This window comes from Phaethon aethereus (genome assembly GCF_964289735.1).
Source record: "Phaethon aethereus genome assembly, chromosome: 12".
In the NCBI taxonomy this organism is placed as follows: Eukaryota; Metazoa; Chordata; class Aves; order Phaethontiformes; family Phaethontidae; genus Phaethon; species Phaethon aethereus.
In genome coordinates, this window is record NC_138588.1 from 21,584,323 (window position 1) to 21,601,955 (window position 17,633).

Consider the following 17,633-nt stretch of genomic DNA (forward strand, 5'->3'; position numbering starts at 1 on the left):
GGGTGCGCGTCGGGAGCGGGGGCTGGCACTGCTGGGACCCCTCGCGGGCGCCTTGCCCGACACCCTCCCTCAGCTCCACCGTCTCTGTGCCGGGAAACGGGGGTTTCGGGGGTCGGAGCCTGGCCTGGGGGATACGCGTGCCGGGAGAGGCGGGCCGGGCCTTGCTCTTGGTTTCTTTTCTCCCTCGGCTGAGTGTTGAGGCTGGCAGGGGTGTTCCTGCCTTCCCTGTGGCTTCAGATATGGCTTAAGACTGAGGTAGGAACCTAAAAGCACGGCTGCGTGTTGGTCAGGCCTCCTGTCAGCTTCCTCTATGCTTCCCAGCAAAGGTTGGCCCGGCGAATTTATAAGGATTTATTGCCTGGTTCGGGAAGATTCTCACTTTGATTTGTTTTTCTCCCTTTCCAGAGCTTTGTGGGTCTTAGGTTGGCTTGGCTCTGTTCAGGGAAAAGGCTCAGATGTCCCTGCCGGAGTGGCACATCGCGGTGAAGCTGGCGGATCAGCCGCTGGCTCCCAAATCCATCTTACGATTGCCGGAGACAGAACTGGGAGAATGCCCGCTCGGTGGGTGCAGCATCTCGTACCTCAAGCAGCTCATCACCGGCAAACTGCAGGAGTCTGTACCAGACCCTGAGCTCATCGGTAGGTGCCTGCGTGGGTCATGTCAAAGTCCTGCCACTTGGGGCCACCCTCTCCCTCCTCTTCCTCCCCTTGCTGTGGCCAGGACACGAACATCCTATGACTAGTGATTTTTGGGCTGGTGGGGAGACTTGGTACAACTGGATGGCACGGCGTGGGGGCTCAAAGCTTGCTCCAGGGACTCTGCTACGCTGCAGCAGTCTTAGTACCTCGGGATTTTGATAGTTTGTTCTGCGTTTGCTTAGAATCCCAGTGCTCCTGCAGTGTCAGTGCCCTTGTTAAAATGTCTTTTGACATGCTAACACCAATGTGCCCTTGGGAGATCTCTTATGAGAACCATGAGAGAGGTCGGCCCTTCTAAAGGATGTGGTAAAAATCACGTTCAGTGATTCTCAGCTCCATAACTTCCCTGTGTTACAGAGTCCCTGTGCTGCTGACCAGATGAAGCAGCGACATGTGGAACAATAACCTCCAGGCAGCCCTCACTTTAAGACCCTGGGCCCTTTCTGAGTGTGCCGTAGATGTTTATCTTAAGCTGTTTCTCTCTCCTAGATCTCATCTACTGTGGCCGTAAGCTGAGGGATGACCAGACGCTTGATTTTTATGGCATCCAGTCTGGCTCCACTGTTCATGTCCTGCGCAAGTCCTGGCCTGAGCCTGATCAGAAGCCAGGTGAGGAGGAGGAGACGGTGTGGGTTACTGCTTAGATCTCCTCGGGATGTGTTTGGTGTGGGTCCCTTGTGACTGGGGAACAGCTTCTCCTCCAGTTTGTTTCTGGGAGGTTGATGTGGGGTTTGCAGGAGGAACTGATTGATATGTTTGTGGAGGAACTCTCCACCTCTCACTGCAGGAAATGAGTGTTATGTTTTCTTGCTGATGAGAGAGAATGAGGAGAGTGAATATCCCTTCCTTAACTGACTATGGTCAATTCTAGGGTGTTGCCAGAGAATAGGGAACAAAGCGACTGGTTAGTCAGCTCGAGGGATGAGCAGGCTTGTGTGTGTTCCTAGTCTGCCTGACTGTGGAATAAGGTGGGTTAGTTTAGAGTTGTTAGTTTAATACAGCTTCTTTGGTACATGTAGGAGGATATATCTATATATTTTTATATGTTTGGAAGCTGAGAGTGCAGTTCCCTGTTACTCTGTGGTAAATGTACTGAGGCATTCACAATCATTAGTCTGTACCTTTCCTCTCTTGGTCAGTCGAAACGAGGGGAATTAAAGAATTACCACTGCTATTGCAGCGTGGAAGTCTCAGTGGCATGTAAAATGGCTAGGAAAGCTGACAGAGGTAGAACCATGTTTTGTTCTGTTATTTTTGCCTCCCTCAGAGCCTGTGGATAAGGTGGCAGCAGTACGGGAGTTCCGAGTCCTTCACACTGCCCTGCACAGCAGTCCTGCCTACAGAGATGCAGTGAGTGTGGCATCATACTTTGCTGTCTGGGTGTCTTTTGTCTGTCCCCTCCCTGTGAAGAGAGTCCCTGAGCAGAGCCGTGTTGTGCGATGTTGCTGACTGCTCTGATTTCTCTCGTAGGTCTTCAAAATGCTGGGGAACAAGGAGTCGCTGGATCAGATCATTGTAGCTACTCCTGGCCTCAGCAGTGACCCTGTTGCTTTGGGTGAGTGCAGGTGTGATCCAGAGGATCTGATGAAAGCCAAATAAAGATAGTCAGCGTTTAATTCCTGACACGGGGAAGGGAGAGTTCTCTTCTGGAGAAAGCATCTTTTTTTGGTTCCTTTGTGGAGCATAAGAGTAAGTCCCTGCTCAGGTGTCAGAGTTGTGCTCTGTTGGTAGTGTTTGGGGATGGACACTGCCTTCAAAAGGATTAGGGAACACAGAGCCCAAAGGAGAGCAGTGGGGATGGATTTTTTTTTTTTTCCCCTGCTGCAAAGTGTTACAAAAGTGATCATTAAATCTAGCTTGCTTGACTGGGCCTGGGATGTTACTAGCTTTTCTGGCACATTGCTAAGAGGCAGGTGGAATATGGAATGTAGTGGCAGCCTCTCACAGCAAGCAGCTGGCTGGGGGAAGCTGGGTGCCAGATTTGATCCTGCCCTTAAGGTGGAGCCGCCTGTGCTGGAGCACAGCCTATGCGATCTGCTGGGAAAGCCCTATCCCTTGGGTGTGTGACTGCGATCGAGGGTCTCTCCAGGAAGATGTAAAAGGCTTCAGAGAGAACAATAATAGAGTATTTATGGTGTCTGGTGACTCAGTTCCTGAAAAACAATCCTTTTGTTTTTTCCCATGGCTCTTGTTTGCCTGGCCCCTGTTTCTTGTATCCTGTCTTTTACTCGTCGTGTTTCCTGGTGCCTCCCAGGAGTCCTACAGGACAAGGATCTCTTTTCAGTGTTTGCAGACCCCAACATGCTGGACACGTAAGTTGACGTAAGCTGGTGCGGTGACTGAGCAATGCCTTTGTTGCACTGTTGCATAGACTGCTTCTCTGGGTGGGGGAGAGAGTTCTACTACTACCTGCCAGTACAGATACACCAGGCCAGAGATTCAGGACAGAACTCTTCTTCCTCAGCAGCAGAACGGAGGGAGCTGGTGCTTTAATAGACATCTGCCTCCACTGCTGGATTAAACCAAAGGGTGTTGAGTGGGAGACAAGGCCATCATCGCTTCCAGATCGCGGGTTCAAATCTGAATCTGGTTCCTCACAGCAGAGGGCATACAATGGGAGGGTCAACATGGGATCAAGAAGGAGCCTCAGCTTCTCTGGCTGTGTGGAAGGTGGGGAGGTGTTTGCTGGACAGCCCAGGGTGGTATCTGAGGTGGTGTTGGCACAGCCAGTAAGGATGGCTCTGCCGTTCCTGATATAAGCTCTTTGCTGGTATTGAGCTGCTGATTTCTTAGTCTCCCTGTGTGCATGATTCATTCTTCTGCCCTTTCTCTCCAGGCTAATCCCAGCCCATCCCGCACTTGTGAACGCCATTGTCCTTGTTCTGCACTCGGTGGCTGGCAGCACCCCGCTCCCAGCCCCGGAGACATCCTCCCGAGGCATGTCCTCTGGCTCCTACCGGGACATGCCAGGTACCTTCAGCCACACAGATGAGTGGGGAAAACCTGCAGAGATGATGTGCTGCAGGATTTGCAGCCAAATCTGTGCTGTACTGACACAGTCATCCCCAGGCTGGAAGGAAGAGAGGTTTGGGTTCCTGAGCTAGGAGCATACACTGTGGTTTGGTAGATTTTTTTTTTTGTGCTGTGTGAGACTTATCTGGTCTACTTCAGCCTCAGGGCCTCTCCCACACAAGTGTAATAATGACTGTTGCTAACAGTGTGCTGTGGCCTCTGTTTTGTGCATATGTTGGGCCTGACCTGTGTTCCACTGACCTGCTGAATGTGAACTAATTGGTGCTGAGGCCTCTGTCCTAACAAGTGTGTTAGGTGGTGCTGAGCCTGGCTGTGTGGCCAAGGACTCCACAGGATTCTTGTCTGGTGCCTAATTCCTGCCAGCACCTGGTTTTCTGCATCTGTTGATTCTCTTTTCTCTTGCAGGTGGCTTTCTGTTTGAAGGTCTCTCTGATGATGAAGATGACTTCCACCAGGTAAGTGGCCAGGTTGGGTGGAACAGCTGTTTTGGACTTGCAATATGGGTTTAACTTGTAGCCCTTAAAGACTCCAAAAGTTTTCTCTCTTCCTGTCTCACGAACATCATGAGACCCGGTGGCTCTTAGGGGTACTTTGGAGACAAACACACTGATGGTGGCATGCTTGGATGCTGTTCATGTTAGGGTTTTCTTGAATGCTGAGGTAGGGTCACACCAGAAGAATGCAGAAGCATGACTCACAACAGCACTTGTCTTCAGAGTAAACACCTTCATAGTCATAACTGACGCAGAGCCTGAGTTGCGTACAGATGAGCATGGCTGAGAAGCATGAGAGTGTTGGTCCCTGCCCTTCTGTAACGTAGGGAGGCTTTCCTCTCCGAAGGACAAAGTATTTTGTAGTGAGAAATTACATGTTTAGGCAAGAAAAAGTGCCTGTCAAGGGTTAATTGTTTTGTTACAGGCTAATAAGGCTTTGTTTTTAAGCTGAAGGATGATACATTGAAAGGTTTACTTGCAGTTTCTGCAGCTTTGTAAAAGCTGAGTTTGTGGAAGAAAGCACATCTGATTCTGTCGTGTTTATTTTTTAAAAGTTCCGCACTTGAGTTTCAAGTATTGTAGGAAAGGGATCCCTGGGGATGAGCACATGAGACAGATTTTACTGGGACATGGACACCAACATCAGAGGTGGGTTTTTTCCCTCACTGCAGAGCACAAGATCTACACCATCCAGCAGCACTTCTGGTTCTCGCCCAGCTTCCCTTGGCTACGCTGGGGCTGCTGGACCCCGGCCGATCACCCAGAGCGAGCTGGCGACTGCCCTGGCACTGGCAAGCACCCCAGAGAGCAGCTCCCACACACCCACCCCTGGCACCCAGGTACAAGGGCAGCACAGCACCTGGGGAGAAAATACTCCTGGGCCATAAAACCAATGCTTGACTGAGCAGGAGCCCTGCTCGGATCTGGGAGCCCTTGCTGTTTTAATTTCTTACAGCTGTGGTGGTCTCCATATGGGCCTGGGGAAGCATGATAGTGGGAGTACAGCCTGTGCTGGCTCTGGTTCCTGTGGTAAGAGTTCTCCTAATCCATATGCAACTTATTTCCTCCTAGGGTCACTCCTCTGGGACCTCCCCGATGTCATCCAGTGTCCAGTCAGGAACACCCATCACCAATGACCTCTTCAGCCAGGCCTTACAGCATGCCCTGCAGGCCTCAGGGCAGCCCAGTCTGCAGGTCAGTGTCTCAGCCTCTTCCTTCTGAGAGCCTGTGAAAGCCTCATCTCCCATCCAGTATTGCAAGGTGGAGGTAGGTCTTCCAGCCGCCTCCTGTGGCAGGACATTAAGCTGAAAGGGGCATCAGTGGAGAAGTGGTGCTTGCAGGAGGCATGATCCTGCTGCAAAAGGACTGGGTGGAAGCAGGAGGGGTGGGCTGGTGGACTTGGCGGGGTTTGCAGCAAGACTTTGAGCTTTCAGGATCTGCTTGCACACTTAGCATTGTTCTTGTGAGCTAGAGAGGTGGGACAATGCAGTGTGGAAGAGTGGGCTGTGGAGAAGGCTGTTTTATTTCTGCTTGGACTCTTGCACCTACCCTTAGCTTCTTTTGTTTCCTGTCTGTAGAGCCAGTGGCAACCACAGCTTCAGCAGCTGCGAGACATGGGCATACATGATGATGATCTAAGTCTCCGTGCCCTGCAGGCCACTGGAGGAGACATTCAGGCTGCCCTGGAGCTCATCTTTGCTGGTGGAGCTCCCTAGCTTTTTGGGCAGGAGAAGCTGGACTGGTGAGTTGCACTGAGGCAGCTGTGACATTCGTTGGTCTGGGACTTGGCCCTGAAACACTCCTCTGCACTGGGGTTCCTCTTTCCAGCATGGAGTGGTTGGTGTGGCTGCTCCTTTCCTCACAGGTGGGCAGTGTGCTCCTGTTTGAGAGCACTGCCCATGCTGAGGGCAGCTCCTCCAGCTCCAGGTACCTCTCTCCAGCCTCCTTCTGGCCACCAGAGATGAGACCTCAGAACTTTGTCCTGCACGGAGAAAAAGGTGGCTCTATGTCTTGGAGAGATGTGGCACCTACGGTTCTGCAGTCTTAAATCTGTCCACACATTCTTCTGCCTGTTGTTTCATTCCTGCCGACCTGACATGCCTCAGTCTATCTTGTTTTGCTGTTGTGGTCCCTCTGTGTTTAACTGTATTAAATGGACTGTATCCACTGGCCTGTTGTTTGGGTTGTCATCTGTCTGGTGGTGTGATCTGTGAGGCAATGTGCTCATTGCATGCAGGAGACAGGAGAAGATGCTTTGCCTGTTGTAGGACTGTTGTTATTTCAGCAGAGGGCACTCCTCTTACAGAGCAAAGCTGTATCTGTCAGGCGAGCAGTGTTTGAGGCTTGGCTGACCTGCACAGCCATCCTGCCATGGGTTAGGCCAATACAAGAGCTATTTGTGCTACAGATACTCTCCACGAAGGTGCTGCAGAGAAGCATCATGTCTCCTCCTTAGCAGAAGCCTGTTCTCAGTTGTGTTGGGTGAGGCTGGCAGTTCTGCAAGCTGACAAGAACAAGGGTACAGGTGCAGGAGTTCACAGCCACTACAAGGTGACAGTAAAAAAAAGCCAAGCGCAAGGGTTGAGGCAGTTGCCAGAGTGTGAGATGCTGCCATATGACTTGGGAGAAATGCCTTGTCTCTGACACAGGCATTGGCTGCAGTCAGTGTTTTTCCAAAGCATCTTCTAGTCCAAGGTGCCTAAGACCTGAGCTGCAAAGACAAAGGCATTTGCCTGTAATTACAGTCAGTGGGAACTGAGAGAAGTCAGAACCGGAGCTGAGCCCGGCTTCGTTCTGATTGTACCATTGAGATTAACAAGGCATGAAAATGGGAGCTGGTTTGCCTGAAATGCCACCGTGTGTTACTAGGAAAGCTAGAACCAGAAAATGCTCTCCTACGTTCAGGCTGCCTGTGCTCTCTAATTCCTCTCTAAGCACTAGGATCGCTTGCTGATACGATCTCAGTTATCACCCAGCCAGTGCTGGATTGTTCTCTCCAGGATAGCTCATTGACTGATAGACTTAATCCTGTCTAGAGGATTAAGCCTCTCAGGAGGGAGGGACTGGTTTTATTTTTCAATATGTAGGAGATAAGATGTGATGGACGTAACTGGCTTTCCTGACTGGATACGCTCTTCCGGGTTACTGCCCTCATTACCCGCTTTGGGAACCCAGTCCAGATGATGGCTATGATTTTTACGTGTGTGAAAACCGACCAATTTGGTCCCATCCCTGGTGCCTTCACTCCTTGCTTTGCTGGGGGAGTTGGTAGCATATGCACAGCATCCTCCCTCCCTTCCCCACTGTGGAGACAAGCCCTGCTGTCAGCTCTCAATCCTCCCAGGCTAACTGAGGATTAGCTGTATCGCAGATGCTGCTGCCCAAAGCTGGAAAGCATTTGCAGGCTCTCCCAGACCGCTCAGGGCTAGCAGGACTTGCTTTGGGACCAGGGCAACTAGTTTGCTTTGCTGTACCATGTCAGTTCTCAGCTTAGGCCAGCTTGGGGTTATTAGTGTCCCAAAAGGGTATTTCTTTTCTGTCCCGACCTTGCTCTTACGATTTGATCGCTTTGTTGACGCACATTTTGTGTTACGTAGTTTCTTCTGATAATAACGGCTATTTCTGCTTGTTCCTGTGTCCCCAGATAATTGAGAATTGCCTGGATGTTTTATATGGAAAGAACTTTTTTCCGATTCCTTTCACAAGTTGTGTTTCTTGGCTTGGAGTACCACATCAGACACATTCTGTCTGAACTGGCTATAGCGGAGAAGAACTTGGCACCGATGTTGTTCACGACGCGACTGATGCGTGCGCTTCGCTTCCCTCATCTCGTCTGCCTTTGCCTAGAATAGATGTGCTCAGCAACCAGGCAAATTTAGGGATGCAGGGATGGGAAGAGAGGCTCTGCCTGGCACCTGCGGGGCTGGTGATGGAGGAGGAGGAGGAAGGGAAACTTTGATGCGAGAGCTCTTGTAGGAGAGTGGAAGCTCAAGAGTTCCTCAGAACTGGCTCTGCAGCGGCCAGGTGAGCGCTGCCTACCTGCCTGCTCTAATGGCTGAGTGTCTCCCTGCTTTGAGATGAAAGCGATGCTGGCAGCCGCCTCTGCGTGCAGAGAACACTCAGCCAGCACAGCCTCTGCCAAGGGGGAGGAACCTACCGGGGAGAGGCTGCAGCAGGCACACGCTCGTTTGGAGAGGCCTTTTTCCTCACAGGAGTGCTCACAGGGCATGTGCAGGACAGCCAAGGGATCAGGCCCAGCCAGCATGGGTTCATGAAAGGCAGGTCCTGCTTGACCAACCTGATCTCCTTCTATGGCCAGGTGACCCGCCGAGTGGATGAGGGAAAGGCTGTGGGTGTTTTCTACCTGGATTTTAGTAAAGCCTTTGACAGCGTCTCCCACAGCATTCTCCTGGAGAAGCTGGTGGCTCGTGGCTTAGACAGGTTTATTCTTTGCTGGGTAAAGAACTGGCTGGATGGCCAAGCCCAAGAGTTGTGGTGAATGGCGTTAAATCTGGCTGGCGGCCGGTCACAAGTGGTGTTCCCCAGGGCTTGGTTCCAGGGCCGGTCTTACTCAATATCTTTATTGACATTCTGGATGAGGGGATTGAGTGCTCCCTCAGTAAGTTTGCAGGTGACACCAAGTTGGGTGGGAGTGTTGATGTGCTGGAGGGTAGGAGGGCTCTGCAGAGGGATCTGGACAGGCTGGATCGATGGGCCAAGGTGAACTGTATGAGGTTTAACAAGGCCAAGTGCCATGTCCTGCACTTGGGTCACAACAATCCCATGCCATGCTACAGGCTTGGGGAGGGGTGGCTGGAGAGCTGCCTGGCAGAAAAGGACCTGGGGGTGCTGGTTGACAGCCGGCTGAACATGAGCCGGCAGTGTGCCCAGGTGGCCAAGAAGGCCAACAGCATCCTGGCCTGTATCAGGAATAGTGTGGCCAGCAGGAGTAGGGAAGTGATTGTGCCCCTGTACTCGGCACTGGTGAGGCCACACCTCGAATCCTGTGTTCAGTTTTGGGCCCCTCACAACAAGAAGAATGTTGAGGTGCTGGAGCGTGTCCAGAGAAGGGCAACGGAGCTGGTGAGGGGTCTGCAGCACAAGTCTGATGAGGAGCGTCTGAGGGAACTGGGGTGGTTCAGTCTGGAGAGGAGGAGGCTGAGGGGAGACCTTATCGCTCTCTACAACTACCTGAAAGGGGGTTGTGGTGACGAGGGTGCTGGTCTCTTCTCCCAAGTAACCAGCGATAGGATGAGAGGAAATGGCCTCAAGTTGCACCGGGGGAGGTTTAGATTGGATATTAGGAACAATTTCTTCACTGAGAGGGTGGTCAGCCATTGGAACAGGCTGCCCAGGGAGGTGGTGGAGTCTCCATCTCTGGAAGTGTTCAAAAAACGTGTGGATGTGGCGCTTCAGGACATGGTTTAAGGGACATGGTGGTGCTGGATTAATGGTTGGACTTGATGATCTTGAAGGTCCTTTCCAACCTTAGTGATTCTGTGATTCCTGGGCTTAGCAGCCTAAATGTGGCTTACGGGGACATACTGTGAGGTCTCTTGTCCAAGGCAGTTGTCCTGACTTCTGCAGTCATTGGAGGAACCTATATCCCAAGAGAGATATCAAACAAAACTGGCATGACTCTGGGAAGTGCTGATATCCACTGCTTGCTGAGAAAGCAGCTAAGTACAGGCACTAACTTGGTAGTGGCTGAACACAACAGATTCTGCTCTTTGGGAGCAAGTTGCGGTGCGCTGTCTCCCACCTGCCTGTTCCCTCTGGTCCATCCTTGCTGTCATTGCCCTGACACCTTCCCCTTCTCCTCACTATTTCCATGCTTGGGTTAGAGGTGCATCCATTCTTGGGTCTCGGGCTTATCTGTATCCTGCCTGTGTGCTCAACCTCCACCCCTCTCTGTTCGCTAGCCAAGCATCTGTGGCCTCACTGCCACTGCTGCAGACTGGGAGGTGCTTGGCTGACCCTTTGGAAGAGGTGAAGGTCAGACCACAGTTCCTCAACGTAAGCGCTTTCAGTAGGGACTTTCTGGTTCTGACATCAAAGAGAAATTTTTGGTTCAGTTCCTTCTTTGCCTGGAGTGGAGCTGACAAGGGAAGCAGTAATGGTGGGTGTTCTCAGTAGTAATGGTAGCAGCTGTTTGTGTTCCTGTGTTTTTGGTAATCTTTTTATTTGTTCTGGTGCTTGACTGTCAATGCTGGTGCTTTACGGACACCTGCAGGGGCTGGCAGTTTGGCTGGGGCCTAGGCTTTCCACCATATGTGCCCTGCTTTTCTACTTTGGCTGCCTTGATGGCTTTTTCCACTGTTTGTGCCTTGTCTCTTTCTGCCAAAGACAGTCCTGAGCTGACTGTCTCCATGAGGAGCAAAGCTGTGTTTGGGGCAGGGGGGTAATTTTCCAGCAAAAGGGTGAAATGGAGACAGAGCAGAATCTCCCAGGCTTCGAGTCCATGATGGCTTCTGCAGTACCTCAGCCTGTGTGACTGCCCACCTCTGTCTTCCTCTGCTTGCATAATGATGCTGGAGTCTCCCCATATGTGAACTGAACACAACTGGCAGGATCTATCCCAGGAGCAGATGTTGATGCTTGAGGTATAAATTGTTTATGTGCAGATGCAGTCTCTCTAGTGTGGGCGTGCTTGGGTGGTTTGTTGGATCAGATTGTAAGCAGCCAAAGTTTCAAGCTCTTCAGCCTTGATTCTGACTTCAAATGACTAGTGTTGGAGAGATTTCTCCTCATCTTCCCACATGTCTCTGGTATTTCAGAATAAATGTTTCCTCCCAGCCAAACAGAGGCTTTGCGTGTCCCCTGCTTGCAGGATCCTGATGCAGGAACCAACTCCCTGTCTGGGCAAGGCAGCAGAGCACCTTAAATCAGTCTTGCTGTTTTGCCCAGCTCCATCCCCAAACAAATGTGCTGGAACCATCGCAATGGCCCTGCTCATCATGGATGGCTGTGCTGAGCGGGGGGAACATCGCTTTCTTCTCCCCAGCGTACTGTGGGGCTACACACCTTGGCCCCTCAGCTCTTCTCTGGCACGTTAATTCGGTGAAGGTGACTTTCTCCAGTACTGCTGTGGCTCAGGATGCGGCGGCTCAGCGTCTCCCTCGGGGTTTGCTAGGGCAGGAGTAAGCTCGAGCAGCCTGGCAGGATACGTCCATATCGTGAACAGCAGCAGGCAACTTGTCTGGCAGAGCCCTTGCTTGTTGGCTTGCTTTCTTTGCGAAGGACTCGGTGGTTTCCTGGCTGCTTTCAGCTCTGTCCTTGTAGGGAATGCCAAAGCGTCAGGAAACACATAAACATTTTTAGTTTTTCTTCTTCAGTTAGCTTTCTGCTCATTCATTGAGCTGAATGGTCTCACCGAGGGGGACAGGCTACTGCCAGGGCAAAGGGGAAGAAGGGGCAGTGGGACCTGGTGGGATTTCCTTGGCAATAATGAAATCTTGGTCTTACTCTTTCTCAGGCAAAGTTTCGAGGAAGGAGGAAAGTTTTACTGATGCTGGGACAACTGATCAGGAATCAGGTGAGAGCCCAAAGATCAGGGCAGATGATACAGCGCAGCTTCCTAGCAGCCTGTGTCCTGTGGGACTCAGTCCCTTTCCTGGCGTGAATCAATGCTTTTCTTGAAGTGACAAAAGGGGAGCTCTGTGACTTGAGTCATCAAAGCATTCTTTTAAGGACCTGTGCTTTGCACAGCTAAGAGTCCATGTGATGCTATCTGGAGAACAGCACAATAAACCAGTGCAGTTTTAAGGCAACTGACTCTATTTTAATTTGGTGAAAGCAGATGTGTACTGAAAGGTCGCACCATGAAAATCTATTTCCTACTATTTTCTTCTGTATTTATAGTATTCTAATATTTATAAATCAGTGTTTATGAATAATCCTTTGGTTTACAGTAGTGCATGTAGTTCTAGTTCTGCCTTGCAAGGATGCCTGAGTTTAAGAGTATGGTAAGCAAAAGGAGAGTTCAGAGGGAGGAAGATAAACAGCCCTTGATATATCCTTTGAAGTCAAGACAATGGCTGAGCCACTGGCTTTGAACGTGAAGCCTCCTGATTCTAGTCCTCTTGAACTGAGCCTGGAAACTTAAAACAAACAAAAAAATCCTAACGCTTTTAAAGTGAGACCAGGGATTTTGGGGAGTGTTTCTCACCACACAGCCTCTCTAGCTGACTCCTGGATGTTCCAGGTTGCCAGCAAGCAGAAGGGTTGTTCCAAAATCACTTTGAGCCGTTTTTTTTTTTCCCCCCACCTACCAATGAAATAACCTGCTGATTTAAGAGCATGGTCCACTTGTTCAGCAGGGTGTGTTAGTTTAGGTGTTGAGTTTGAGGGAGAAGCTGGAGAGCTGTGGGTTTCCACTCGGGGGTGACAAAAGCATCAAATGGGTTATGTAGGATCAGAGCTAGAGTCCCCTGCCTTCCTGTGGTGGCCAATAACAGATGCTGCAGAAAAACCTTTAAGAACAAGAGAAAGATCCATCTCTAATAGATTATTTTTTTCTCCCAGCATCCAATGGTCTGAGGTTTAGGGACACTTAGAGCTAGAAATCAGGTGTTAATAGTTTATGGGCACCACAGGACTTTTTCTTTGAACACAGGTATAAACTCGGGGCCTCCGTGCCACCCTGCAGCAAGGAGTCCTGCAGTTTAGCCACAGGTTCAAAGTCTGTGACCTGCAAGAGTCTTCGGCAGCTGGCAGGAGGAGATGAGGTGCAGCCGTGGGACTGTGGCACAGGTGACTTTGGGGATGTCACACTCTAAAGGGGTGGTGGTGGTCCCAGTAAAGCTCTGAGGTTTAATTTTTGGGTGCCTGGGATTGCTGTGGCTGCTGAAGCAGTGACAGGTGACGGGGATAGCTAGGGGAGTCGGGCAGAAAATTGTTGCTTCATCTCGCTAAAGCAAAAGGAGTTGCTAATGACAGCAGAGCTCTGTAATCCCCCAGCAATGCTCATTGTGTTAATTGGATTGTTTGTGCCCGGCCCTGTTCCCGGGAAGGGAAGGAGTGCTGACCATCCTGTCTCCAGGGCATTCCTTCCCGAGGTGTAGCGCCCTGGCATTAAATGCTTTGACCCCGAAGGATCCTGTGTTACACATAATTTAATCATCCCTTGGATCCTGCCAGCTGGTGTCTGGTTGTTTATTCTTCCTCCTCTTCATTTTTTTTATTCTTTTACTCCCCTCGCAAAAGCCTGTGACCTGGTTGCTTATGGCTTCCTGCAATTGCTTTCCCAAATGAGCCATGTGGGAGCTATCTGGACATGTAATCACCAGGAAGCAGGTGACAGGCATGAAGCCTGTACAAGGAAGGGCAGATGGGAGGCAGGAAGAAAGAGGAGCTCTTCCCTGCCCAGGCCAGTGTCCCTTTCAAGAATTTTGACAGGGGACAGAGAGAAAAATAAGTCAAATGGGTCCAGCACAGGGTGAGATCCTGAGCTGTTCCCATTCTTCTGCTGGAAGAGGCTGGTTGGACTCCCTGTGTCTGATGGAAAGAGAAACCAGTGCTTCTGTGGTGCTGAGCCTTCCTGTCACCAGGCAGGCTTTGAGTTTAGAGCAGAGGATGGTGCTGAACTTGCAGACACTTACCTTCTGTGTCACTTGGCCCAGGGTTGTCTAGCAGGGACCAAAATAGGAAGGAGGAGCAGGAGATAGCTGACTTCTTAGATGTCTCACCCTTCCTGGCGAGACAGATAGCACTGCTGGAAGTACTTGAACACTGCAAGGTCAACTTAATATCTTTAAATGAGTTTACTTTCCTGAGCAGCCTCCACTTAATCTTACGTGTCTGGCCAGCTTGTAGGAGGTTCTGTTGGCATTTTTCCCAGCAGCAGTTTGAAGTGGCTTCTTGGGGACCAGGTGACTTGCTTTCATTCCCCAGAGAAAAATGTGGACTTAAATTCCATCCCATGCTATGGTAGGGGATGGGAGAGCAGATCGCAGAGAGTGAGCTTTAACTTGTGTGTTACCAGGAGGACTTTGTGGGTTTGACAGAGCTGATAAAAGGGGCTTATAGGCTTGTGTACGGGATGGTGGGTGCTGAACCCTTCTTAGGACTGTTCAAAGCAGCTGGCAGGTGTGGGGATTGGTACTGCTGAGGGGGCTGCTTTGCCCACTGCTGAAATGTAGCCGTTCCCGCAGGAGAGCGCGGTAGCTGCTCTGCAGCACGTGGCGATGCTGCCCTGAAATCCAGGCCCTGCCAGGAAGCAGAGGAGCACAGCGGTCAAGAAAAGAAGCACTGGGAGTTTCAGGTAGGCAAAACACAGTCTGGCCTGCTGGGCCCTCGTGGGAAGACAGAGCTGACATGCTGTGCAGCATTAATATATCAATATGCAGCTCTCGTGGTGGGAGTGCAGCAGACCAATCTCTCTCAACAAAGCAACTTATTTCTGTTCTTTTTGTTTTAATTTTCTTTTATCTGGGAAGGACTCTGCATTGGGTTTTATTTACTCTGCCTAAAGCCTTTGGTACCCCTGTCTAAGGGGGGTGTGTGCTCTTGTCAGTCTGTGTCACAGATGTGTAGCTGCTTTACCCCCTTTCCTGCTCTCAGTGAGTTCTCACTGAATCACTATTGACAGTGCTGCTTGTTAATGTGACGAGCATTCAGGTGAAACTCATTTGCCAACCAAATGGGTGTTGGTAATGAAAAGGGTGAAGTGTGGTTTCGGGGTCATCTAGATGACTTGTTTGTGGTTAGTCCTTGGGCAGGACCTCTGCATGCTGCTGGCACGGGTGAATAGTGTTGTGAAGCTCTGGTCTGAGACGTCCTGCCTGGGCTGAGCCCCAGGAGTTTCCTCAGCAGCAGAGGGGAAAGCACTGAAGAAGGGCAGTCCCGGCTAGGGGTTTTGTGCTGCTCTCCAAGGAGCTGAGTGTGAGACTGCTCTGGCACAGGCTTCCCTTGGCCAGTCAAAGGGGCTGATCTACTGGAAAAAAAACGTCCCTGGGCCATGTGGTTCCTTCACCCCTTCCCTGACTTGCTTTTAAAACCCCTTGGGAGTGGCATTTAGCACATGGGGGCTTCTGACCCCTTTGCTGACCCCCCCCCCTTGGGGCAGATCTACTGTGCTGTCCTTCAGCATCATGGCAGAACTGAGAGGGGGAGGTACACCAACTGATCGGGCCCCCCAGACTCAGTCCAGCTTCAACAGCTGGTGGAGATGAGCTTGCATGAAAACAACATGCCTGGAGAGGCTGAAGGGTTGACAGCCATTGCGGCGCTGTGGCTTTAGGAGGGGATGGTTGAGGCTGCGGTAGCTGTCTGCAAGGGGGAAGGATTTGTCCATTGAAACCAGAATGCAGCAGTTTGCTGAGAAATGATCCGCTTTGCTTCCTTCCCACCTCACTTTGTCATCTGAGGACTGAAAGACCTGTTGGTCAGTGCCAAAGGAAACAGTGAGTGGAATTTCACTTTCTCCCTCTTGAAGTTCGGGCTTCTAAGTCTACTTGCTTCTGAAGGCAGAATGCAAGGGGTAAGAAATAGAAGCTCTGGTCTTCCAAAGCTCTACGGTGGTCATTTATAGTTGTGTCCCAGTCTCACGTGGGACATCAGTCCAGCCTGCTGCGGAGGGTTTCCCATGCTCTGTGTCAAAACAAGCGGTCTCCCAATCTCATCTTGGGAGGGACTTTGGAAACATGCACACGTGTGTGGCATGATGGACCTAGTGAACATCCTCAGCCCTTTGCCATGTTCAAAAACGTCCTCCTTTGTGCTGCTCTGAAGCTGCCGTGGCTGGTAACGGCCAGGGATGGAGATGTGCTTGTCGGGTGTCTGGAAGAGATGGCACAACAGAGATCTTGCCTGGCTTTTGCAAGGATAAGAATGTTTTGTGGTGTTGCTATTTTTTTATGGAAGATTTGGCTGTGTTCAAACCCATCATGCCTATTGACTGTTTCTCAGGGTCACATTCCTGGCCTGGGGTTAGCAGAAGGTAAAGGATACGTTCTTGTGAATAATGTTTTAATGTGCCCGCTCGTATCTAATGATTAGATACGGGCGGTTTCGTAATAGTTAGGCTGCCTGGGCCACAGACATCCAAGCAGTCTGTCTCCTCTGCAGTGATGAATAAAACTGTTCCTCTTAAGGAAAATCTGTGCTTTATGGTTTTTACAAGATACTTGGAGGGAAGCTGCCTTCTGATCCATGTTGGAACTGAGTAGCTTGATCTGGAAAAAACCTGCACGTAATTTGCACTGTGGAAGTTTTGATACTTGAGTGAAGCAGACAAAAACCTCTACAGGAGGGTGGTAAGTGGGGAGTTTGTGCCTGGAATCCCATCTCTTGTGTACGCATTCCTTGTCGGTAGTGGAGGACGTGGCAAGTGGCTGAGGAGGTCCTGAGCAAAGAAGCTCTTCTGCAGAAGTGCTTGCCTGCTTTGGTACTTAACATTCCCTGGGGAACTCACCGAGGGTTTATTTTCTCAATGCACAGATTGACCTTGACCCTCCAGATCTTGCCTGTGTGTCGAAGTCACTTTCCCAATGTTATTCTGTGCAATGATCTCATGTTTCTGCATCTGTGGGAGTCGGACTGACCCGGCTGATCAGTTCATGCTGCTGCCCTGAAGGAGCGTGTGGGGAGGAAAGGTGATGCTAAGGGGAGCTGTAGCTTCTGGAGGGAGCAAAGGCATTTGGGTGAAAGCTCAGTTTGAAGGACGACCATTCATTTGAAGAGTTGTAACCAGCATTTTGGGTGGGATGCTCATGTATACTTGCCTGTTCTACCACTGTCACTTTTTCCTCCTCTGCTGCAGGCTTCTTTGGTGAGCTGGCATGCAGAGATCTTGCACAGCTTTGTATTTAACTCATACATGCTGAGCTGTCTGCTGAGTCTCTTGCTTAGTAAAGGCAAAACAGCATCATTCTGAATCCAGGACCACAATGCAGTCATGTTCATGGGGTTGCTTAGCTCATGGTCTAGGAGATGGAGTGGGTATCGTGTGTTGAAGTAGAAAGAGCCCAGAGCTGAATGCTTCTGAAGTCTTGGGGGAGCTTGAAGCTGAATTTTATACATAGGAGCATTGTATTTAGCTGCAGGTGGAAAAAAAAACACCTAAAAGCTAACTATGCAGGGTCCCCAGCTGTGTTAGTTAGGGGTGAGGAAAAGGGGAAAGCAAAGGATTTGCTGTTATAATAAGGCAGAAACTCTCCTCGTTTGTCTCTGATCAGAACCCTTCTGTGTTTCCACTTGCCAACTTTGTCAAGAGTGGGAGTTGAAAGCTGGTTTCCCAGCCCACCAGCTGCGTTGTGTCATAAAAGGCAAAGCGGATAATAACGTATGCACACTCATAGTGTGGCCCAAATTTGGGGTGGATGCAAAATCCCATGTTTGTTGGGATAAAAAGTCCCCATGTTTGTTAAGGAGCCAGCATGGGTTGTGTGGCTTAGGCTGTTGATTTAC

At 50.5% G+C, this 17,633-nt stretch overlaps 1 protein-coding gene across 1 annotated transcript; it reads left to right on the forward strand.

The window, feature by feature from the left end:
- Positions 1-455: 455 nt before the first annotated feature.
- Positions 456-5,941, forward strand: UBL7 (ubiquitin like 7; the record flags this gene model as incomplete). Its single annotated transcript, XM_082005419.1, has 10 exons — positions 456-639; positions 1,189-1,308; positions 1,967-2,049; positions 2,170-2,254; positions 2,954-3,011; positions 3,536-3,669; positions 4,138-4,187; positions 4,898-5,065; positions 5,298-5,420; positions 5,804-5,941. 10 exons carry the CDS (start codon positions 456-458, stop codon positions 5,939-5,941), a joined length of 1,143 nt encoding a protein of 380 aa, XP_081861545.1.
- Between the last annotated feature and the right edge of the window lie 11,692 nt (positions 5,942-17,633).